A 25,919-nucleotide genomic window follows, 5' to 3' on the forward strand; every position below is an offset into this window, starting at 1 on the left:
TGTGAACATGACTGGAGGCAGCTACCTAACCCTGGCATTCCGGACCACAATTGTCTCAACAGTCACGTCAATTTAGTACAGAGAGTCTTTACAAATATTTACTGAGTTGAGAGTTTAAAATGAAATCTCTTTGCGTGATCAGTTCCCGGTGCTTGTAAATATATGTTGACATTGTAATAATTAAGATTGATTTACAGTTCGAGTCTCCAGCTATCTTACAAGTTATCTGGGACTGCCATCCATCAACAAGCAGCTCCTTTCAGCAATCTTTAACCTCAATGGCTTAGTTGAACTGAAAATGCAAAACTCCATCTTCAAAATTGTACTGATTGCATCCAGAATTCCTTCAGAATCCACTGTCAAACACTACCAGAGAGGTTCAAGTCTAGGGAATGAATTGCACACAGTCTATTCAGAGCAGTGAAAATTATATGCATATGGTTTTCAATGTAGAAGCAGGGAGATCTTACTGTGGTTGCATGGAAACCATGCCTTGAGTATTGTGTGCAGTTTTGGACTCCTAATCTTGCCAGTGAGGGAATGCATCAAAAGTTCACCAGATTAATTCCTGGATTGGCAGGACTGACATATGAAGACTGGATAGACGCGGGTTAGACTCACTGAAATTTCGAAGAATAAGAGGTGATCTCATTGAGACATATAATATTCTGACAGGTCCAGACAGGTTGGATGCAGGATGAATGTTCCCAATGTTTGGAAAATCCAGGACAAGGGGTCATATTGAAGGATAAAGGTGTAAGCCATTTAGGACTCAGATGAGGAGATTCTTTTTCACTCCAAATTGTGAACTCTGGAACTCCCTAATTCAGAAAGTTTGTTGAGGCCAGTTAATTTGATATGCAGTATTCAAAAGGGGATTTAGGACCTTTCGGCGCAGCCATTTTGGCACGAGCGATTTGGCACGGCCAGTTTGGCACAGCCCAATTTGCCGCAGACCCATTTAGGCGCAGAACTATTTTGGTGCATATTCAGGCTCAGTTAAAAGCATTAATGAAACCAAGATGGGAATTAATAACACTTTATTATGTTTACATAGAACTAAAAAAATGTTTATTCTCTGTAGTAAAAATGTAAGATAGTGATAATTTAATTACAAAAAATCTAAAATATGACCGTTATTCAAAATTATGGGCTATTCCCTCTTAAATACTCAACATAATTTCTCCCACTAAATCTTCTTACGAGAGTTTGTATTCAAGCGTCTGCTTGCCTGAATTTCTTTAATTTCAACGGAATATCATGCCCTGCTACAAGATGCTCATGGTAAATGTCCCTTCCTCTCTGAACTTTCGTAAACTGTCAATAAATTTCCAAATAATTGGATGTTCCACTCCAAGTTCGCATTATAATCTCCTGTGAGCAGCTTCTGCATGACTGTTTGTTCTGTCTTCATTGTTTAAAGTTCTTTCATATAAATTCCACATTACAACTGGAAAAAGCTGTGGACGCCTACCATTTCCTCTGCATAATCTTCTACCTACATAGTTATCCTCGAACCAGTCCAGCAGTGGTTACTTTACTCAATAGCTTCATCAATGTTTTCAATCGGAATAAATGCAAGACCAATTATCCTTTTAGCTCTCAAAGATAACTCTGAGTCAATGTTATACCTACTTAAGTGTCCCAAACTTACAAGATGTTTTCTCATATTTTGAGCCAGGTGAAAAAAAATCCCCTGATTTCTGCAGAAGGAAAATGCTGCTGTAAAATTTTGAAATTTGCAATTTCAAAGTCACAGTTGATAATGTCAGGGCAGCATTCAGGCTGTATTTCCAAAACCATTTCAAATAATTGATCAGATGTTGTTCGTAACTTATTTGGGAGTAAAGCAATCAACATTGGGAACACTCCTTTATGTATTTCCCCTAAAATAACATGTGAAAATAGAGGTGGGGAAATTTTGAATGTTCCATCAACATATAACTTTATTGCTTGTCTCAGAAACTCGGCAGTCCTTTTTCTTCCAAATATAAGAATTCTGCAGGTGGTGCTACCACTGTCGGCCGGTAAAAATTGTTCTTCATTATATTCATCAACAGAATATGTTTTAAAGCTATCTGGAATTACAAGTTCTTCTAAATTTCTTGGATTTACTGGGTAAGCAGTAATTTCTTTCCTTGTCCTATGGACCATTTTCTTTAGCGCTCTGTTGTTAGGCATCATTCCTTGGCAAGCTTCAGACAAATTTTCTAGGCACTCGTTCATCACTTGTGCAGTTCCCTCGACAGTTTCAGCAGCTCGTACTTTTATCTTTGAAATGACGGTGTCTCTTTCCACCTTCAATGCCGAAGCTGCATGCGAATGTTCATTAATTTGTTTCACTAGTTCACCATTTCTAACATGAATTCGAGCTTTGCAAATGTCCTTCCTCTCACATCATTATCAGCAACTTATCTATCAATGTAGCCATCGTATGAGCACTTTTCCTTTACACGTTTTGTCAAAATTGTTGGTGGCATTTTAATGCGTGTAATAACTACTTGACACTACTTATTTATTAGTTTTGCCCGGAAATAGGTCTGCGCCAAAGTGGGCTGCACCAAACTGGCCAAACCAAATCACTTGCGCCAAAACAGCTGCGCTGAATGGTCCCATTCTGTTCAAAAGGGAGTTTCATGTGACTAAAGGCATCAAGGAGAATGGAGAAAAGGCAAGAATAGGGTACTGAGATCACTTGATCAGCCAGGATCATATTGAATGATGCAGCAGGCTTGAAGGGCTGAATGGCCTCTGCACTTATTTCTATGAATTCAAATATATAATTTATTCATAATTGTATATTGCAGGAAATAGAATCCACAGTGGTCTTTCACTGTATTCGTTGTGTCATCAAATCAATGCATTTTCTTACAATACATCAATACCACCTTAAACAATATGGCAATCAACTCTTTGATGTGGTGAGCAGGGTCCTAGACCCTGGTCCTTCTCCACAATGCCTTTGGTGAGATTCAGTGCATCCCACAGCACATACACCTGCACCCTGCAACATTCTGGTCCCAAGTATTTGCTTCTGGACACCTTATCGTACTGGGAGACCAAGGTGTGGTGGGAAAAGTGGATCTTTTGCTGAGCTGGTGAACATCCAGCAGTAATTGATGTTAGTCGCAATACGTGTTCCCGGGAACAATCCGTGAATCATAGAGCCTTGTGTTACACAGCTACTTGGGATGAACTTTGATAAGGACCATTGCATCCTTATCCTCACCTTCTTGACCAATGCACAGGCCACAAAGAGGACCACAACTTTCTCTGGGGCAGCATGAATTTGGAAGGAGGCTCGGTGTATGCAAGGCAGGTCTGATTAGGAGGGTACTATTCACTTGAAGACTTGATGCTTGTCTGTAACTTCTGCTGATGAAGCATTTTGCCAAGTGTCTTTGCCAGTCAGCTCAGGAAACCATCCCAGAGGAGCCACTGTGACATCCTCCCACAGACTTGTAGGATGTCCATGCTGATCACTGCCTGATAGGTCAGTGGTCAAAGTGCTTTTATGCAGAAACTTTTCAACAGAGACAGGCAGCACGGCAAGATCCAAATGACTGGAACCTCATACAGCTACAAAGCCATGCCCATCCCACACAACCCCAGGGGACAGAAAGAAACTGTGTGTGAGAATTTGTGTGTGGTTCTATCTCGTGCAAAGAGAGTTATATTGGATCCCATCCTTTCTCTGCAGACTTTCATCACCACTTGATGGACCAGCTCCATCCTGGATTTCCAGATGAAAAGGAAGGTGTCCCAGAGCCTGGCACAACATAGGATTAGGCTTTGGGTTACCCCTCAAGTTTATTGTCACATGTACCATGACGCTGTGATATGGGGTGTTTTGCAAGCAGACCAGTAGACATCTCATTCATAGACCAACAGTAGGATACAGTACCAATGTGCAGAGTTACGGAGAAAGATTAGATGGTATGGAACAAAGGTAACATTATTTTATGATTTTGGGGTTAATTCAGGTGTCTGATGATTGCTGAAAGGAAACTATCATGAATTAGTCTTTTAATGTGGTTGTCTTGGAAAATCAGCTAAAATCAGTTAAAGCTGGAATTGATGGAGGACACATCCAGGGACTCCCTCTGGCCAAATCACTTCTGTGGTTTCACAGACCCAAAGGCTGATCTGATGTCTGCAGCAGTGTCCATGGGTACGGGTGTGTTCAAGGGGTGGCACAGTAGTGGTTATCGCATTACCCTTGCTGTGCCAGCGATCGGGACCAGGGTTCGAATCCCAGGCTCTCTGTAAGGGGTTTATATGTTCTCCCCATGTTTGCATGGGTTTCCTCCATTCACCATTCAAAGAATACCAGAGGTTGTAAGTTAATTGGATGTAATTGGGCGGCACAGACTCGTGGACTGAAATGGCTGGTTACTGTGCTGTATGTCTATATTTAACTTTTAAATTTTTTAAATTAAATAGAATTGAAGTGTGTCACTAGCTCACTGGTCTGCTTGAAGCAAGTGTAGAATACATTGAGCTCATTCAACGGGGATGTGCTGTTGTTTGCTATTCTAGCCTGTTTAGCTTTATACTCTGTGATAGCAGGCATGGAGATAGCAGAAGAATGAGTTGTTTAGTAAATTATATTTATTTTTAAGTCCCTCAAAAGACCTAAACTGCCCCTGTTGATCATATCCATCTTCAATGCACCTGATACCATGTTGGTATCAGGTGGCCAAGATCCTATTACCCAAAGTTAAGGGTATTAAACTGTTTTGATGTTAAAGGTGTAACACAACCACACAATACATAACTTTATCACTCTGAATGTAACAAAAAAGTGATACAATAGGGCTCAAACTAGTCCTGGAAATTTTCTTTCGGGGGAACTATGTTCATTTCAGCCAATCCTATGTAAAACTGAATGGTGCAGCAGGAGAGAGTTGGGGGAATAAAGACTTGCTTTGCTGATCAGACATTGCTGTTGATTAAGGACACGTGGTCATTCTGACCTCAGCTCAGCTGCAGGGTAGGGAGGAGATGGGATAAAGTAGCTGTGGGAGTCTGTGAACACAATGATGAATTTCTGGTCATGAACCGAAGTCCTGAAGTAAAGACAGAGGAAATAGAGTGAGTGAAGGGCGGATTATGGAAGAAAACTTGATTAATTGTTTGAGATCTGGGTGAGAGCAAAAAGCAGCCACAACATAAGTCATTTAAAAGGTTCCAGGTTGCGGAGGTGTAGCCCAGATGAACTAAAACAGAGAACGTTTCACATATCCAACAAAGGGGAAGGAATAGACTGGGCTTAGATGAGCAGCACTGTTTATACAGGAATAAGTGAGTAAAGTCAAAGGAGAGGTCACATCTTTGAAGCACATTTGAAATAATTCAGCAGTCCATTTCAGGTGTGTCATGCCTGTGAACATGAAAATCATGTTGTTCCAAGCACCTGTAGCCTTTGCTCTGTTTGATGGTTAAGATTACTGATGTGGAAGGTACTGCGGAAGAAGGTCTAGGTAAATGACCACAGTTCATCCTGTAACTAGAACACCCTGTGCTATGGAGTTTTGCTAGAGGGAGGGATTCATGGCTCGAAAGAGTTCTGTACAATCTGCTCTAACTGTGCCATTCATTCAATTAAAGAAGCAGTGTGTCCAAATGCTTCCTCCAAGATACTGTAAAATGTATAAACATTTTAAAGGCACGTTGAACAGTGCTGGTTTTGCTCCAGTATCAGAACTCAGAACTGATGGCTTAAGCAACTGGTAATGGAGATGACAGTAGCTTGTAGCTTCAATCTATACTCCAGTCTTTGAGTTCACTAACCATCACTGTCCCTCCACTGAGAGAGTGTTGTATTTTCAAAAGTGCCATCTTTCCCAATGTAACTTTAAGCCAGGTCTTTGCATTACCTCATATGTAGGTATATAAGATCGTACAGCAGTATTTTGAAGAGTGATCATCAATATTAGTCATATCCAATATCTTGTATACAAAGGGGTGATGAATCAGCATAAAGGAGGAAGATTGAAAACTAGGCTGAATGGTGCACTAACAACAACCTCAATGTCACCAAAACCAAGCAGCTGATTGTGGACCAGAGGTGGAGAGGGTGAGAAAATTCTTAAGAGTCACTATATCAGAGGACCTTTCCTGGACTCAACCCTTGAATGACACTGCCAGCGCCTCCACTTTCTCAGGAGTTTGCGGAGGTTTGCTGTGACATTGAAAACCTTGGCAAATTTCTATGGATGTGTCGTGGAAAGTCTGCTGACCGGCTGCATTTTGGGGTCACCAATACTGCTGAGCAGAAAGCCCTGCAAAAGCTAGTGGACACAGCCCAAAACTCTCCCCATCATCAAGAAAATCTATATGGGACACAGCTGTCGGAGAGCAGCAGCACCAGGTTCAGGAGCCAGCTGCTACCCTTCCCACCACCAGACTCCTCAACAACAAACTCAGTCAGAGACTCACTGAAGGACTCTTCATTTGCACATTAGTTCTTATTGAATATTTAATTTCTGTGTCACACAGTTTTTATTTGTTTACATGTCTCTCTTGATTACATGAGTACAGTTTTCTGCACTACCAATAAATAGAAAAAGTATCTGAGAATCTCAGGTTTGTTTGTGTTGTCAGGCATATACTCTGGAAATAAATCTGAACGTTGAGCTTGTAGTTTGCACTGACATATAATTACTATATTTACATGATTGCAATTGTGAATATTTATCTATTTATAATTTTTTTTCTATTGTGGCATATTGTTAATGATATTGTTAACTGTATTGTCTACCGTTTGTACAATTGGGAGTGAGGTTCGCAAACAATGGTGGGGGATCGATACGGAGAGTAGAGAGTAGGTTGGGCCGGCAGGGTGGGGGGGGGGGGAGCAGAGTGGAGTGCTGATCAACTGCAGGTTGCTGATCATGATGGGGGGGGGAGAGGGCCGTCATATTACATTGTGACACTCTTGAGGTGGCACTGAAAGTCCAACCCCAGCAGCACTGGTACACAGAGCTGCAACATGATGAAGAGTTTAAAGTTCCTGTAAGTCATGCCCTGCACGATCAGCGTCACGGTAGCATAGCTGCGGATCTCGGGTGCGTGGGATTTTGAGGCCAGGGCAACTTTATAGCTTACTCCCTTTGCTTTAAGGGAGTAACGCTGCACCGTATCAGGGTGGATAAAACTCTCAGTGCTCCTGCTATTGAAAAGGCATCTTGTCACCAGATCATTGATTGAGATGTACATCATAGATCGGGAGAGTTGATGTGGACTGTTTTGGTCCACCGTCACACAGGCTAATGTCAGTTCATAGTCTGACCTGTGTTGACTCATAGTCTGGGAGCATAATGGCGGTGCCTTTGCAGCGGTGTGTTTATTCCCAAAAGTTGGCAATGTCCAAAATGGCAGCCCGTGTTGCGGCATGGCCGTCCCCAAAAGCTGATGGCGGCCAAGATGGCAGCTCCCATACTGCAAAAGTGGTGGTGCTGGGACTGGAAGACGGCTGCAATCGACCTACCTTCGCGCAGTGTCCCTTCTTTCTGCACTTTGAGTATGCCCTGTCTTTCACCAGGCAGTGTTTTCGGGGATGCTTTGGTTGGCCGATGTGTTTGCTGAGTGTGATGGAGATGCTCTGACAATGTTTGCAGAGTCCTGCCCCCAGCACTCCTTGTCCTGCAAGGTACCATTATCTACAAACCATGCTCAACAAGATCCAAAGCTTTCAATCATATTACCTGCTTTACTGACTTGGTTATTTTGGCACAGAGAGAGGCCACTTTGAGGCCATGCTGGCTCCCAGCAAAGCAATCTCTTCAGTCCCATTCCCTCTGACTGGGAAATTGGGAAGGCAAACTCATCATGAAAGATACTGTTACATATTTACAAACACAACTTAGGTAATTTGAAGATCTTTTGCACCAGCACGCCTGATGCTTCATACTTGTACAGTATAATTCCCTTTGATTCCTCATTGACGTGAATGGCATGAATCAAATCAAGTAGTTCACTGGCATTTACCTAAACATGAAGTTAAATAGGTACGTTTCAAGATTCCTTTATTGTCAGAGTAAGGAGTCATCATTAAGTGTCACCCGGCACCCCTTACAGTAAGAGAGAAAGAGAAGCAAAAGAGAGTCCCTTCAGAGTCACCGGGAGTCCATGGATTCGCCCCCAGTGCTCCTGCAATATCTGCAACCAGATTGGGTCCCATCAGCTAGTCTCCAGCAGCCCAAAGGTTGTGTGGGTCTTTCAGCCGCTGAGCCCTTTGCAGGTTCGCTGCTGTGGTCACCTTCCCTGTATAATCGTCTCCTCTGCTTTTCCCTCTCAACAGAGGGTGCTCTCCCTGTTTCTCGTGCCCTGCGCTGGTCCACTGCTCCCCAGAGTTCTGCAAGCCCTTGAGGCCACTGTTGAAAAAATGTGCCTCCATCTTGGCCACAGACCTCCACAGTTGCAGGAATTTACTTACAAACACTGTCAGCTCCTTTAGCAGGCTGTTTAAAGCCTGTACAGAGTTGTTGGCATTCGGACTGGGTGGGTGAACCCTTTGGAGCGGCGCTGACTCTGTCCACAGCTCTCCTGGGTCTGCACCAGCGGCAGCGATGCTGTTACAGCAGCTTTGGCAGCATCACCAATTCAACCCATTGGCTTCAGGTGTGGAGTGAATCCTAGTCAATACTTTCCTTGTTTGAACATGCTTTGAATTTCTAGCTCAATTATGGACTATGAGCCATTCCTTACAACCCCTCATTCAGGCCCATCTGGGAGAGAAAAGGAGACTTCTCCTCATTGTTTCTGGGTTACATTTAATGTCAAGTACCCACATGCAGTTCAATCGAAATGCACTCTGTCATGCATTCTTTGCTAAAGCATATCCAAATATCTTTGTTGCGATTGAAATTTGACGAAAGTTGTAGGGCATTGATGGCTCTGACCTGACCTTTACCCAACAGAAAGATCATGGGAAACAGGGGAGGAAATTTTTTAACTTCAGGGCAAGGCTAGATTTCAACCACTTTTCAATCCTTGCCCCAGCTCTGACCCAGAAAACTAACGTGAAAATACGCACAGCAGGTACCTGATAGGATTCTTCCCATCAGAAGCAAGCTTGCTACAGTAACCACAGGGATTTTGTCAGCGCTGCCCCAGGAATAACACGGTAGGAAATGCTGAAACATTAGAAAGGCTTTGAGGCAGCAAGTTGATTCAGAGTAATATCCCACTGAAGCCCTTTGTAAATGAAGGACACAACTCAGTTTATTGTTATACCCCAATCCAACTTCAGTGGTCCATTGGGACAGAGTGGGACTCACTAGATCATTCTTACAGACTAGCTAAACTGGGCTGAATGACCTCCTCCTGTCCTGTATGCAGCATTCAAACTGTAGCTCCAATTTCCTGAAATAAAACGTTCTACAAAAATAAAATGATTGGCTTATATATCAGGAGATCTGAAAAAACTAGTAAGCGTATTTTAAACACGTAATCAAATAAACTATTTTCTTCATAAAATGGAAAGTGCTTCTACACTGAGCAAGTTCACCACAGATGTAATAATTCTGCAATATTTGCCAAAAAATGGAGACGAGCAGCAATATTCAGATTGGAAGTCTTGCAGCTGGGGGTTCCAGAAGGCCACAGCCTGGGGGAACTAATTCAAAGGAAGACCAAGAATCAAAACCAAACAGAAAAATAAGGAGCACTGGGAGGCAGGGGGTCACCTTCAAATAGTTCTTTGTCAGAAAGCAACATTCGACTTTGACAATTTCCATGTTCTCAGCCAATTACAACCTGGCTTGCTTGCTCCCTTCATTCATATTGCCTAGAACCTCATCGTTGTTCCATCAGAACTTGCACTGGTGTTGTCTCGTGATGTCTCGCTGTTTGTGCCGCTGAAATGTTTATAATCTCTTTATTACTTTTAGCCTCCCTTGTCTTGCCTTTATCAGTGCTCCTGTGGCTACAAGTCACAGTGCACTGTTCAGAACTGGGGCTCATCCAAAACTCTCACCTTTAACTTGTTGCTCAGTGTGCTACTTTGATTCCTAGTCAATCTCACCTTGTTTTTAAAATTCCATCTTTATCTTCAAGCCCGTCCAGTGGACAAGCCCTCAGTCCCTTTCGGTCTGCACTATAGTAGCAGTTCCTTTTTTCACCACTGCAACCATGAATATTTATCAATCTGTTTATGTTATTTATTTCTCTTGTGGTACAGTGCATTCTTTTGATTTATTGGGGTGGCACGATTGGGATAGTGGTTAGCGCAACGCCTTTATAGCGCAAGCGATCAGGACCGGGGTCTGAATCTCGCGCTGTCTGTAAGGAGTTTGTACATTATCCCCGAGTCTAGGTGGGTTTTCTCCAGGGCTCCGGTTTCTTCCCACTGTTCAAAGAGTACCAGGGGTGTAGGTTAATTGGGTGTGAATTGGGCGGCACGGGTTCATGTGCCGAATTGGCCTGTTAACGTGCTGTATATTTAAATTTAAATGTAAATTTACTGTTTATTGGTGTGTTTTACGCACCTGTGTAGCTGCAAGCATTTCATTGCAGCTCTACATGGTACATCAGCTCTCATTATCATCGTTCTTCCTAAGGTGTGGAGCATATAGGAACATAGGAAGTAGGAACAGGAGTAGGCCAAAAATGACCCATCGAGCCTGCTCCGCCATTCAATACGATCATGGCTGATCTAATTTATGACCTAACTCCACCTACCTGCCTTCTCCCCATATCCCCTAATTCCTCTATCATGTAAAAACTTATCTAACCGAATTTTAAATATGTTTAATGAGGCAGCCTCAACCACTTCCCTGGTTAGAGAATTCTAAACATTCACTACTCTCTGGGAAAAACTATTTTTCCTAATCTCTGTCCTAAATCTACTCCCCCAAATCTTGAGACTGTGTCCTCTCAATTTAGTTTCCCCGGCCAGCTCAAAAGATGCATATAGTTGATTATAGACATTAAGATTTTGCATCAACCATTCTTTTTTTTTTCATTTTTCTTCAACAATGGGAACCATTGTTGCTACATGCAGTGATCATTGGGTGGGATCAGAGGTGAAGAGGAGAGTGTGGGCAATTCCTGGGAGTCACTATTTCAAAGGATCTTTCCGGGACCCAACACACGAATGTCATCATGAAGAAAGCAGGTCAGTGCCTCTACTTTTTCAGGAGTTTACAGAGGTTCAATGTGACATCAGAAACCTTGGCAATTTTTGAAAGATGTGTAATAGAAAGTTCGCTGACTGGCTGCATCACAGCCTGGTATGGGGGCACCAAGACCTCGAAGTGGAAAGCCCTGCAAAAGGTAGGGGACATAGCCCAGTACATCACAGGCAAAACTCTCTCCACCATTGAGAATATCCACATGGAATGCTGGCATCAGAGAGCAGTAGCAACTATCAAGGATCCACACCTCTCATAACATGCTTAATTCTCGCTACTGCCATCAGGAAAGAGGTACAGGTGCCACAAGACTTGTACCACCAGGCTCACGAACAGTTGCTCCCTAACTACCATTAAACATCTAAACAACTCAATCAGAGACTAATTTAAGAACTCTCTTTGCATATTATTTATTTTTTGTATTTCAGTTTGTTTGCACTTGCTTCTTGTTTGCAGTTCTCTCTTTTGTAAACAAATCTTTTTTTTTAAATTTTTTATTTTTCACACCATAAATCACATTAGCCATGATATACACTATTTCTTTTTCACACATATACAGTGACTTTTTCTCCCCCCCCCCCCCTTTCCTCCCAAACCACCCCCCCACCCCCCCCTCATCCATTTTAGATATACAATCTAGGTTGCATTAAGCCAGTCAGACAATGTTGTCATTCAACAAAATTACACCAGAAATTCTACTGAGTCCATTCTTTTCTTTCCTTCTCCTTCCATCAACTTAGGTACTGTTTGTCCCCGGTAGGTTTTCGCTATTGTATTTAATGTAAGGCTCCTATACTTGCTCGAATATTTCAATATTATTTCTTAACCTATCTGTTATTTTTTCTAATGGAATACATTTATTCATTTAAATTTAGTAGTTTCTTCCTTTTAATTTGGTTATGTATTCCATTAATATTTAAAGACATATAGTTCAGCGTAGCCCTTTTATATTTTGTTTATCTTCTCTTTCCGTTTTTCCATCATTACCTTTCCTCCTTTTCCATTTCTGTTTTCTTATTTTCAACTCTTTATAAGACAACATTCCTACAACATCCAACATTTTCCTTATTCTCCTATTTCTATCTTATTTATCCCCAATCTCCCCTTCACCTCCTGAGTTGTCCTTTATCCCTTGTCGGACAACCACATCTCCCCTCTCCATTTGGATTTGCGAATCCACTCGCAAGCGTCAACTGATTTTGCAGTGACCGCTATTTCCCCCCACCCCGCCTCCCCCAGAAAAGATTTCACTTTTCATATGTCACAAAGGTCACTCTTTTAATTCCCTCCTTATTCTCTCTATTCCATTACCTTCCCTTATTAATTCTTGTCTATACTATCTATATTTTCCTCTAAGTACAGATACATTTATGTATGCTCATTGTCTCTATTCACTCTTATACCTCTTTACCCGCATACATATCAATCGTGATCATTTTTACTCTCATTACCCGTCTTCATCCCTCAGTCTATTTTTGTCTTTACCCACATACATATCAATCGTGATCATTTTAACTCTCATTACCCGTCTTCCTCCCTCAGTCTATTTTTGTAATTGTTCTGCAAATTTTCGTGCTTCTTCTGGATCCGAGAATAGTCTGTTTTGTTGTCCTGGAATAAATATTTTCAATACCGCTGGATGCTTTAGTATAAATTTATACCCTTTCTTCCATAAAATCGCCTTTGCTATATTGAACTCTTTTCTCTTCTTTAGGAGTTCAAAACTTATATCTGGATAAATGAAGATTTTTTGCCCTTTATACTCCAGTGGTTTGTTGCCCTCTCTTACTTTTTCCATTGTCTTCTCCAGTACCTTTTCTCTTGTAGTATATCTTAGGAATTTTACTACAATAGATCTTGGTTTTTGTTGTGGTTGTGGTTTAGAGGCCAATACTCTATGTGCCCTTTCTATTTCCATTTCTTGCTGTAGTTCTGGACATCCTAGGGTCTTAGGGATCCACTCTTTTATAAACTCCCTCATATTCTTGCCTTCTTCATCTTCCTTAAGGCCCACTATCTTTATGTTATTTCTTCTGTTATGGTTTTCCATTGTATCTATTTTTTGAGCTAGTAGTTCTTGTGTCTCTTTAGTTTTTTTATTAGATTTCTCCAATTTCTTTTTTAAGTCTTCTACCTCCATTTCTGCTGCTACTGCCCGCTCTTCCATCTTGTCCATTTTCTTTCCCATTTCTGTTAAGGTCATCTCCATTTTATTTATTTTCTCTTCTGTGTTGTTTATTCTTTTTCTTAAATCCTTAAATTCCTGTGTTTGCCATTCTTTAAATGACTCCATGTATCCTTTAATAAGAGCAAGTATATCCTTTATCTTGCCTTTCTTTTCTTCTTCTATTTCTCTGTACTCTTCCTCTTCCTCTTCTTCTTCCTCTGGGTTGGCCATCTGTTGTTTCTTTGGTGCCCTTTCCTCCTCTTCTTTCTTGTTTCTATTGTCTTCTGTGGTCTCTTCTTGCTGCAGGTGTTCTGCAGCTGTCGTTGCCGGCTGTGGAGATCGACTCCCCAGCTGGTCCCCCCTCCCGTCGGTGTGTTTTTTTTCATTCGCATCGCGCATGCGCTAAGTATCGCGCATGCGCGGTTGCGCACTTTTACTCGGCTCTGCGAGCCATTTTTGTAGTCCATTATTTACCGACCTGAGGGAGCGGGTTTATCTCTCCGCAGCGGGCCTCTTCGGACAGGTAAGGCCTTCACCTTTTTCCTCCTTTGTCTTCTCTTCCTCTCTTCTTACCGTTGCTTTCGATTTTTCTTTTTTTGTCGCCATCTTCTTTCCACCTTTATACTCACTTTTCTGTAACTTTTATTTCTGTGCCTTTGTGTTTTTCTTTGTTTTTCCCGACTTTTCTGGAGAGGGCTGGAGTTCACCGTCCGGCCACTACTCCATCACGTAACTCCTCCAACAAATCTTTTCTTGTGCACAGTTTTTTTGCACTACTGATGAGTAGAAATTCTGCCATGCCCGCAGGAAAAAGAATCTCAGGGTTGTATGTGATGTCATGTATGTATTCTGACAATTAATCTGAATTTTGAACACACAAATAATTTTGGTTGAAATAGCCATTGTTTCTACATTTCTTACCATTTCCTCTGACGTCCCCCAAGGATTATTCCTTGCCCCTGTCTTTATTGGCTTGCACTTTATTTTTTTCTGGCTTTGCACTGACTTAATGTAACACTACATCCTGTACTTTTATTTTAGTATTGCATTATCTGCTGTACCGAAGTATGGGTTGACTTACCTGGATAGTATGTAAAAAAAAAGTTAGCACTCGAGGGAGGTGCAGTTTTCAGGAGGGCCCGTTAATCCGGATACCATTTTCCTTACCCTTTGTCCAGATGCGAAAAGTCACATGGCCACTCAGATGGATGTAAAAGGTCTCATGGTCACATGTTCATCCCAATTTCCTGGCCAAGGTTTATCAGTCTAATCCATTGAATTCATGTTCATGACAATAAATTCTGATTCTGATGCTGGTGTATGTCTTCATTTGAAAGGAAATGCAAGTATCCCAAATTCCCCCAAAAGTTATCAAATACACTACAGATCTTCCAAGTTCCTCTGTCTCCAACAGAGGGAAAAAAAATCTTGCTCTTTTATGATGCCATTCATGACCTCACAATGTGCCCAAACATCTTGTAGCCAATTATTAAAAATAACTGATTTGGCAATGGCATTGACAGAAAAGCATTGGCCAGGAAACTGGGTTGAAAGTGTGACCTTAAGACCTTTTGCATCTATCTGAATAACCATGTGACTTTTCGCATGGGAAAGGAAAATAGTACTTGAGTTAATGGCCCGTCCTGAAAACTGCACCACAAAGATGGCAGCATTGGCTCAATATTCATATAGAGAGGGTGAGAGAGTTATCCTATCATGAATAGCTGAAGAAATTAAATCTCTATATTTTGGATTTGTATAGAATTAGGCCTGATGTCGTTGAAATAAGACCCTGAGGGGCCACGACAGGATAAATGTCATGATGTTTTCACCCTTGGGAGGATCGAGCAAGCAGGCATCCTTTTAACACTAAGGGACACTCATTTAAAACTGAGATATGTTGGCGAGCCTCTGGAATTCTTTTATCCTTCAGGTTGTGGAGACTAGGTCGTTGGAGGGATTTAAAGAGGAAAGAGTAGAATTTTGGAAAGATCAAAGAAAAGGAACCTAGCCAAGTCCATCACAGGCACTGACATCACCGTGGCAGACTTCAGGCAGATGGTGCAGAAGCTTTTATCCGATCGGTCCACTCTGAACCTAACCATAAATGACTTCGGAACCACCAAAAGGTCCATTTGTACAACTGAAATGTCACTTTTACTTATTCATCTATCCTATGATATTACTTCTTTTTTTGTCTCACGGCATGCTGTGTTAATTTAGATGTGTATTATTTCCCACCTCTTGGCTTTTGCTTCCCTCATTGCTAGAAGGCATTTTGCAGAGGGTGGCCCTCCCCCTCAGACTGAATTGGATGTGATGGCATCTCTTTAGAAAAAAAAATTAGATATTCTACTACTGCAATGGATCTTAGCTTTCATTCTCTTTGTGATCCTTTTCTCAATTACTTTCAAAAGGTGTCAATTATTCATCTGGTTTTTTTTAAAGACCCCCATAGTTATTAGTAGTGGACTCTTTAACTTGGCCAGAAACCCTCATAGGGTGGTGTTAGATTATTAGATTAGTTTAAGAGTAGTGTTTATTTATTTTCCCATTTATGATATGGATTCATGTGTAGCTTATTTATCTTTTCTTGATACTTGTGACTTGATATTACCACTTATTGTTACTATATGTATCCATGTATTTTGCATATATTAAAACCAATATTGTTGCAGTTGGAGCGTCTTGCATACCAGTTTGGACGAAGCATGTAAGAATTTCGGTGCATCTGTACATTGTGCTGATGTGTATGACATTGAACACTGAGGATCAGCTTCGGGCAGATCAGACATGATCTTAGAGTTGAGGAGCCTACTCGCACACTTTTCGCCTTTTGTTAGTCAGTGCTGTAGGGTCAGCCTGGAACACAAGCTCCAACCCAAAAGTCCTTCCAGCGCAAGGCTGGTGGGGTGCGGGGGGGAGAGAGAACCTGGCTCCTCCTGTCCCAGCCGAAGACCAAGGCATCTTCAACAATATCTCTGATCAATTATGGCTCGAGTCCCTCGTATCTCCCGCGGGGTTGGTCGCCAGTCGCTCTTACCCTGAAATATGAGAAACGAAGAGGAGGTGGGATCTGTTCAGATCGGAATCGATCGATGCCCTGGTCGGAATATGAAGGTGGCTGAGAACAAAGAGAGTGGGCTGTGCCCGCCGTTAGCGACTCGCAAAGCTTTGACCAAACTTTTCCCTCGGTGGTGTGGAAAGGTAAGTTTCTGTCACGTGAGCGTGACGTCGCTGACGGGGCAATGTAAATGTGTGTTCCCCCCACCCCCCCCCCTCCCCCCTCCCACCTCCCTCCAGCTCCAACTAGTTTCAAAAGACTTAGAGGGACTGGAGAGTGTGTGTGTGTATGTGTGTGAGAGAGAGAGACAGACCACTGGGGTTCCGAGGTGAGGCAAGACACCACATTATCCTACAAGTAAGTCAGCTGGATGGCTCTGTGTGTGTGCAAGGAATGGTGACTTTTTTAAAAAAAGGAGCTGTGAGCACGGATTGTATCGGGAGCTCAGGTTATCAGTGATGTTGGAGTTGACTGGCCAGTTGAATGGGAATCCGACCGGGGCAACGGAGGACAAGTGCTCTCTCTCTCTCACCGAGAAAGCACCGTCCCTGGTTTCCTCCCGTCGGAAGTGGGGGGAGAAGGTAGCTGAGCGGGGCGAAGCGGTGCGTTACCGTTCGCTTTGGCTACCGTTGACTGGGCGCAATCTTAAGAGCGAACTTCTCTCGGGTGGCTGCGGCTGATTGTCAGCGGGGGCAAGAGACTGGGGAGAGGTGTTGCAGGGATAACCTACGAGCTCGTGTTAAGGATGGCGAGGAACAGCCCGGGGAAATGCCGGGACTTTGGAGGGAACGGGGAGAGAGTTGGTCTGGAGCCAGTTAAACAGCCTGAGATGGGAATACGTGGGAGGAAGGTTTCTGGGGGATATTAGATGGGCAGAGAGGACCGGGAGGGTCGGTTTCGGCGCAAAGGAAGATCCGGACGGACTGGATGAAGTTCGGGGCATGAGGTTTGGATGAAAGTTGTGGAGCTGTTAGTGGACGTGTGGGGAGGGGAAGGGACCATTTAAGAGTAATGGGAATGTTTGCGGGGAGCCACATCGACGGACCCTGCCCTCCCCACCCCCACCCCCATTTACGGTGGGTTGCTGCAATTTCGATTCCCCCCCCCCCCCCCCAAACCTGTGGGGTGGCCCGTGTGGCTGCGGGGGACCTTAGGCTCGGACCTGCACTGAGAGCCTTCTGGATGCACAGAGAAACACACCATCCGCAGAGGCTGGAAGCTTGAGCGAATGACCTGCTGGAGAACCTCAGCAGGTAAGAAACATCCACGTGGAGAAATGGTCAGTCAACGTTTGGAGCCCAAATCCTTTCTCAAAAAGGTTTTGATAAAGACTTTGGACTGGAAAGGTTGTGTGACCATTTCTGTCCATGGATGTTTCTGGAAAATTTCTCCAGCATTTCTTCAGTTGCCCTGGAGAGGAGATGGGGATGGGGGAGGGGGGGGGGGGGAACAAGGGGAGATCATTGACAGTGGGACCAAATGCAAAGAGGAGATACTGGAGAGTAGAGACACGGCTGGGAGAAGATAGGATTTAAATGCAAATCGAAAGAGGGTGAATTTAGGGGAGAGAGAGAAATTGATTCAGTAAATGTTGGATTATGGATTTGGGTTTCACAGATTGTTGAATGAAGTACTATTAGTAAACTAATAGATGTAACAGAGTTATCTAATTACCTCAGGTGCTGGCAGACATCATTATGCCATGCCTCTGTTTGGAGAAGAATATTCAATTTTACACTAATCAGAAACCATTAACCTGCACCCTTTGCCGTTCTTAGCATCAACCAATGAGTAATTTGCCTTCTGAACTTTCCTCTGTAGAAATTGTCTCCAGTTTGCAAATGAAAAGCAATCAAACATGCTAAAACTACTTTGAGAAATAACAAGCTGAAAAAGAAATTATTCTTGCTTCTTACCTTCCTTATTTTGCTCTCCTTCTCACTTCAGGATGGGGCTCCCAATCATTTCAGGCAAGTTACTTTGTTCAGTCACAAACTATGTGCAGTGAACTCCAGATAATGATCAGTGGATGTAGAGTATTCTCCCCCTGCACTGACCTGAGACCATTGACCACTATCTTAAATGCTGTTTGATAATGTCATTGCCATTGACAAGATAACATCATGGAAAGCTGAAAATTCAAACAATTTTTATTTTACGAATACATGGCTTAAGTTTATTGCTAGGGCTTCCTGCAGCCAGATGGAATTTAAGCATGTTCAAGGGTTTGACATGAGAAGGCACCATTCATAGTCTCGAGTATCTCGGGTATTTGCAGCCACAAACACTCCTTTGGTGCCGTTACTGATCCATCACAAGGTAAAATTGTGCTCCTTTGTGAGTCTTCAACTGTTGAGGAAGATGATTTAAAATATTTCTGCTTGAACTTCAAAGAAAATCTCTCAGGGTGTTGGGGAACGCTGTATTTTTAAAACCTTACATTCAATTTGCATGTAAGGTTATGGCCTTTTCACTAAAAGGCAAGTAAATAGTAATAAAATCTGTGAATGTCATAATTAATTAAGTGAGTAACTCTGAGCAGCCTCTTTGTATAATAATACTTTGTGTTGAATTAAACTCATGAACCCATGAGTAATTAAAGACTAGGAACTTTTTAAATCATTGATCTACATTTTCTCCCCAGGTTCAACTGAGGGGGTGGACAAATTGCTCAAAGAACTGGATTCATGTCATTTGAAATTGTCTGAGGGAGGCAGAGTTTGACACCTTGTGCTTTTATCCCTGTGGGAAATATTGACCTTTCACAGGGTTGATTGTCATTTTGAGCTTGCTGTTAAACAGGGGTAACTGCATAAAAAGCTCTCGGAAATCTTAAATTCTTGACCATGTCGGCTTAATTTCTAATGTTTGAAATACAATATGTGAGCTTTGAATCAATTGATATTGATTCTGCAATATCTTACAAATCTTTATAACCCCTTATATTTCTCAGATTAGTATAAATGCCGAAGAATTAACTTGCTAATTGTATGAGATTGTATGGGGACATGTTCGTCAGTGAAAGCAGTGCTTTAGTTGCACATAGGAAATGCAAGTTAGAACTGGATTGAAGCAGAACAAATCTGCATCATTTGTATCAAAGTGTGTGCCAGCCTGTAAAACTGTTCTGCTCTTATCCTCTCTTACCTCCCCCGCCTTCCCATTGAATCTAACCTTAAACCCTTAACTCAAATAGCTCAAGCATTTGGACAGTGTCGTGTACTTGACATACATTACAGAAGTTTTACAGCCTGATGCAGGTTCAATCCAACAGGTCTGTGGTGGAACCTGTGCTGTTGAGGCAACCCCCTTCCAATGGGTAATGAAGACATTACCTAGAATCCTAGCATTCATTTTGATAGGACTAGAATTTTTTTTTAATGCAGGGATGTGATTTTGAGGCTTTTTAAGACCTTCATCAGACCACACTTGGAATATTGGGCTCCTTGTCTGAAGAAGGATATGTTGGCATTGGAAAGAGTCGAGAGGAGGTTTACAAGGTTGATCCCTGAAGGGAAAAAGTTTTCATATGAGGAGTGGTTGAAAGCTCTGACACTGGAATTTAGAATAATGAGGGGGCCCTTCAATGAAACCTTTTGAACACAGAAAGGCCTGGATAGAGTGGATGTGGAGAGGATGTTTCCTATGGTGGGGGAATCTGGGACACAGCCTTGAAATTCAAAAAGATCCCTTTAGAACAGAGATGAGGAATTTCTTTACCCATAGGGTAGTTAATTTGTGGACTAGATCACCGCTGATGGCTGTGGAGGCCAAGTCACTGGGGACATTTAAGGCAGAAGTAGATGCATTCTCGATCAGGAAGGGAATTAAGGACTACAAGGAGAAAGCAGGAGAATTGGATTGAAAAGGATAGTAAATCAGCCATGGTGGAATGTGGAGTGGGCTTGATGGGGCAAATGATCTAATTCTGCTCCTAGCTCTTAAGGTTGTATGGTCTAACTGTGATGTTGGGAGCCAAGCAACAAAGATATCTTAGCTAGAAACTTTGTAAAGGGATGGAATCTAGTTCAGTCTATGTTTTTTTGCTTCCTGTGTTGTACAGCACCTGGGAAATCTGGAAACCACTATGTTGAAGTACTTTTGAGGAAATTTAAAAATGGATTCTTTTGAATTTCTGCTGATTGATTATCCATTGTTTCACTGGAGGTAGCACCAAGTGAAATTCTTTGGAGTACAACATGGCTGTAATTCATTTTGGATTTGTCATTTGGGGCTTGGTCTTGGTTACATCTATCTTTTGCATGTTGGAAGTTATCAGTGAGATACCTCTATTTGTACTGTTCAAGTTTACATGGTTTTGGTGATGACTTGATGTTTTCAAGGTGGGCACATTGTTTAATTTCTCTTTCCCTCTGGGATAATGGCAATAAGAACAGCATTAAGAAAGTTGTTTATGGGCCATGAATGGTAATCTTCCAGATGCCCAGGACCAGTTTTCACTTGTGAAACCCAAGTCTAATAGTATGAATCGCTAAACCAGCTACTGATGACGAACAAATGTTTTCAACTCTTAGGCTTTTCTACTGAGGTTGGGTGAGACAAGAACTATAGGACATGGATTAAGGGTGAAAAGTAAAATATTTAAAGGGAACATGAGGGGGGGGGGGCACTTTTTCATGCAGCAAATGATGAGAGTGTGGAACGAGCTGCCAGATGAAGTTGTGAATGTCGGCTCGATTTTAAAAAAAATAATTAAGAACAATCTGGATGTAGGTTGATCGGACTAGACAGAGTAACAGTTTGGCTCATCTAGTCCATGCCGAACTATTTTTCACATAGTCCAATCAACCCTCACCCAGGCCACAACCTTCCATACCCCTCCCATCCACATACCTATCCATATCTCTCCTATACTTTGAAATTGAACTTGCATCCACCACCTCTGTCTTCATTCTGTGATTAACCTATTTATGTAGTCTGCACAGTTGCAGTTAATTTGGCAAGTCTTCTCGATTATGGGGCTGAATCTCTCTGCAATGTGTCCGTCCACACTGTAATAATGAGCTCTGTGTGAAAGAATTTTGCTGACACAGAGTTTTCTGGGTCCATCCAAGCCCTTGGGGTAATCCGCATTAAGTTTGATTTTCATGTGGAAATGTCAGAATGTCATAGCCGTTTGTGGTATATTTTGGTAAATGTCAGCTGCATGCTGGTGATCTATTCTATTGATGTCATTCAAATCTCTGTATTTATAAACTGGCAAGCTGCCTTGTAGGAGATTTCCCAGCTGACCATAGCCCCTTTAAAATTCTGGTCCCTCTAGCATTGGCACTTTCACACTGCTGGTCTGTAATTATTTCTTCAATCCCTTTTGTTTACATCTATAGTGGGACCAAAGTGCTTTCAATCACTGAGCCAGGATTAAGTTTGAAAGGTTGGCAGTGACATCACTGGCACGATGGGGGATTACTTTTTCCTTTTTAAAAAAATGTAAAATCAGCTCTCCAGGGAGAATTATTGATCCTTGTTGGGAAAATCCACTTGCTATTTAAAAGGATTAGAGTCAGTTACACATTCGAATCTAGAGCTACAAAAAGTTTCCAACTGGAAACCTTGATCTTGCAGTATTCATTGGCTTCCCCAAAGAACATTGGATTCAAAGACAACTGAAAGTTTTTAGTCATGTCATTTAATTTTAGCAGTATGTTATTTCCAGACATGCTAGGATCAGTTTTGTGAAAATGCAACAGCTGGTGGATAGAAATCTTTAAAGAAACGTTGCTTGAAATGGTATCGAATCAATGGCGAGTGGCTTCAACTTATGTCCTTCACAGCCTTATCCATCTCAATGACATGGCAACTCAATGAATTCGACCAGTGATTATACTTAAGATCAGCAGAACTAATAAGATTGTTTCTCCTGCATGGTGCAGAAGCAGTTAATGCAGAGTATGTTTTCTCATAAGGCAGTTTGTTGCCTGCTGACCTTATTGCAGAGTATTCTAACACATTTACATTGGAGCAGCAAGGCCTTTGGCCCCTCACTTTCCTGCTGGTGATGGTGCCTTCTCTCACTTTACTCCATCCATTGTTTTCTGTGTCCTCCCTCATGTGTGACCTTGTTTGTCCTTAAATGCAAAGCTGCTGGGCTTGTTAATCACTCTTTTTGTCATGTGATCCATATCCAACCTTTTTTTGTGATAAAGAAGTTTCTCCAGAAGTCCCTGTTGGCTTTATGATTAAGTATCGGATCTGTTGATATTTCAGAAATGAATCAATTGGTGTGACTGCTATTCAGTTAAAATCTGGCAAGGTTTTAAACAGAAATGCTCATTAGAAAAGACCAGTGGTAGGCCATAGATGGGATACATCTGAACATTTCCTGAACCCATTGTCAGGCAATTCAAGTTATGGGTGATACTCTAGATGTGTGAACATCACAATACACTCCTTTATTTACCAAATATTCATCACCATTCCGGAATCAAGGAAGTGAATGCATTCTCAAAGATCAGTATACATTAACATATTCATATTGTCATCATTTTCTTCACCCTATGGGCAAAAATGTTGAAACCCTAATGCAGATGTTGATCCAAAAGTATATTGGGGTCATATGTCCAACAATGTGATCTACAGACTAATTTTTTGTTTACCAATCAGAAATCCAATTTAACACATTTAGATGTTCAGATACCAGATATTTAATGCATCAAATGGCATTAGATTATCAAAAGACTTAGAAATGTACTTGGAAAGGTGATTTGAATTTCCCTTTTCTTATGTGTACAGTTGCCAAGCAAGGAAAATGTTAAAATGACATGATGGGATGCATTTTGTTGAAAACATTTTTTTGAAATTGCATATAAATGGGTCTGTCCTCCCATGTATCCGAACATGATTTTTCTCACCAACTCCCAAGAGACACTGACATGTTACAGAGACTTGTCTGCTGACTCCATATGGAATCCCTCTGACTTTTAGACAGGTTAATCTCATGGAGTATGGGATGAAGAGAGACTTGCCTTTCAATGATTTCTTGTAAAAAAAAATTCTTAAGAATTAGGACTAAGTAAGATTTTTGGTGCATTTTCTACAACTAGGGGTTGCGGGGGGGGGGGGGGAGGGGGGGATGTGGGTGTTAAGAATCGCTGGTTGATCACTGTGGCAAAAGGATAAAACATCAGACAGCAGAAAGAAGGAAAGCTAGATTAATCATTTCTATCCAAAGCAGCACATTTGAGATCTGTTTAACTGCTGTCAGGGTTGCGGTCCATTTCTTGAAACTGTTTAATCTTGTTTCATTTGGGAGACATATGCATCTTGCAGTCACCAACAATATGATATTTGAAACTTTCATTCTGTAGTCAAGATTGGAGCCCAGAACTAAAGGTACATTCTTTTTGTCTTCTGGAAAGAAATGTTAAGCCTTCCCTGTAAACAGTTTAACATAATGGCTGCAAAATTAAATAAAGAATCTTAGGCATCCGAGCTGACTTTACCAAACTTTTCATTGCATTGCAATTGAATCCATTATCTTCACTGTGTCTGAATCCTGGTACTCCCTCTCCAACAGCACCATGGGAGTGCCTGCTCCAGAAAAGCTGCAAAGGGACTGTTGAGTATTGCCTTCTCAAGGGCAGTTATGAATGAGATAAAATGTTTGCCTTGTAAGCCAACAAACAGGAAAAAAAAAGAGTTTGGTGAAAAAAAAGTTAAAGCATGTGAGTGACCAAAGTACATTTTTTATATAAAACTTTTATTGTTCATTTTTCACAAGTCTTGTGCTCATAAATCTCAAAAGGGTTTATTAATAGGAATGTGACATCGCAGTAATATATGAGCCAAACTCAATGCGGATGGACAATTTGCTCTTTTAACAATTGTCTCAGCAGTGTCATGGTCAATATTAAAAGTACTGGCAATTTTTTTTATTTGCACTTTTTTCAAAACTGTTAAAATTCTGAAATTGCAACAGTGGGATTTGAAGTCACCATTAAAAATACATCAGGAAAGTCCTCACCTAGTCCAGAAACACAAGCATCACATTACCATGAAACGCATCAATAATGGTGAGCTGTGCCATGCATCTGTCATGGTTCTTCCTGCGGGAGATGCGGATCCATCTATAGGGACAGGTGATTCTGCATCAGTCTGAATAAAAATGCTTGTTCACAAAAAAGTGTGAGTGGATTTTATGTATTTTGGAGGCAATTGTAAGAAAACAGGCACACAAAAATGTGTACAAGCTGCCGTGTTAGATTTGTGGTGATGGAAGTAATTAACCACCTTTTCCACGGTTTGGTGCATATCTGAAGTGTGAACTGTTTTCAGTGGATTTAAATGGTTGCTCAGGCCTTCCCAAGGAGATTCTGTTCTTTTTAGGCAATTCTTGGCTTGGCGCCATTGTCCCCACAAGATCGTCGCATTAATGGGAGAGCTCCTCACTTCATTCAGACGATTTAAAAGCTGGCTTGAGATTTTTGTGGGGCCAAGAGGAGAAAGGTTATCTAATTTTTTTGTCATGGCATTCCAAAATGTGTTCCATCATCTCAAATATGAGCCTGGAAAATATATTGACCTCATCATCTTGTGCCCCAGTTGTGCTAGAACAGAATGCCAACTTGGGCAGCATTTACAGGTTGTGCTGAAGGGCCTGTTCCTGGTTGATTCTAACCACAATCCAGCAGCAATCAACAAGCTTTTTTCCAACTTAATAAAACAAGGGACAAAGTAAAAATGTATGAAAGATGTGCCCAAAGATGGAAGATCTGACCATTACTATTCTTTCCATAGAATAGATGCAGAGAAGCTGTGGACTGCAGTGAGTGATTCAAGGAAGGACCCTAGACATCCAGACTCCATTTTTAAGGAATTATTGGAAACCTGGACCCCTCTTCCAGTAGGCTAATTTAAAACTCTTGGTGAGGGATTAGGAGATGGTGAAGATGATAAAAGATCTAGAACTAGTCTAATTTGGAGCTGCCCTTCTAGTCTGTGCCAAAATATTATTCCACTAATCCCATTGACTCCCATTCCATTACCCTCCAAAACTCTCCCATCCATGTATCTATCCAATTTATTCTTAAAACTTAAGAGTGAGCCTGCATTTACCATGTCAGATGGAAGTTCATTCCACACTCCCACCACTCTCTGAGTGAAGAAGTTCCCCCAAATGTTTTCCCTGAACATTTCCCCTTTCACCTTAAAGCCATGTCCTCTTGTGTTTATCTCTCCTAATCTAAGTGGAAAGAGCCTACTCGCATTTACTCTGTCTGACAGCATGGTGTTCAGAGAACGATCTTATCTTGAACTCCTCAAAAACAAAAGAATTTATAATAGACTTCAGGAGGAACAGTACGATTCCAAACCTATTATACATCAATGGGGACTGTGTGGAAAGGGTCACTGTTTACAGGTTTCTGGGTACGCATTTTGCTGAAGATCTCTCCTAGACTAATATGACAGAGTATATAGATATGTTTTTAGGAGATAAATTGGGGAAGGTTTGTTAGAGTAGGTCACATACAAACACTTTAAAACCGATCTTATTTGAAATACTGGAGCTCTGCTAATGCTAGACATATCA

General features: G+C 41.7%; 1 protein-coding gene and 1 long non-coding RNA gene across 6 annotated transcripts in view; one reads left to right on the forward strand and one right to left on the reverse strand.

Moving 5' to 3' along the window:
- Positions 1-14,559, reverse strand: part of LOC138742022 (uncharacterized) — a 51,012-nt gene extending 36,453 nt beyond the window's left edge. Inside the window, exon 1 of the long non-coding RNA XR_011343936.1 lies at positions 14,387-14,559. This is a non-coding gene — a long non-coding RNA (uncharacterized lncRNA). The remainder of the gene's footprint in view (positions 1-14,386) is intronic.
- Positions 14,560-14,826: 267 nt separating this feature from the next.
- Positions 14,827-25,919, forward strand: part of mdka (midkine a) — a 54,618-nt gene continuing 43,525 nt past the window's right edge. The window contains exons 1-2 of one of the 5 annotated variants that reach the window (XM_069913442.1): positions 14,827-15,002; positions 15,239-15,434. In XM_069913442.1, coding sequence (XP_069769543.1) covers positions 15,364-15,434 — 71 coding nt within the window. In that variant the 5' untranslated portion in view covers positions 14,827-15,002; positions 15,239-15,363. Of the gene's footprint in view, positions 15,003-15,238; positions 15,435-16,445; positions 16,513-16,602; positions 16,727-25,209; positions 25,233-25,919 lie in introns of those variants that run through there. The other 4 variants (XM_069913468.1, XM_069913462.1, XM_069913452.1 and 1 more) reach the window with 4 other exon arrangements.

Source organism: Narcine bancroftii, chromosome 1 (genome assembly GCF_036971445.1).
Source record: "Narcine bancroftii isolate sNarBan1 chromosome 1, sNarBan1.hap1, whole genome shotgun sequence".
Classification (NCBI taxonomy): Eukaryota; Metazoa; Chordata; class Chondrichthyes; order Torpediniformes; family Narcinidae; genus Narcine; species Narcine bancroftii.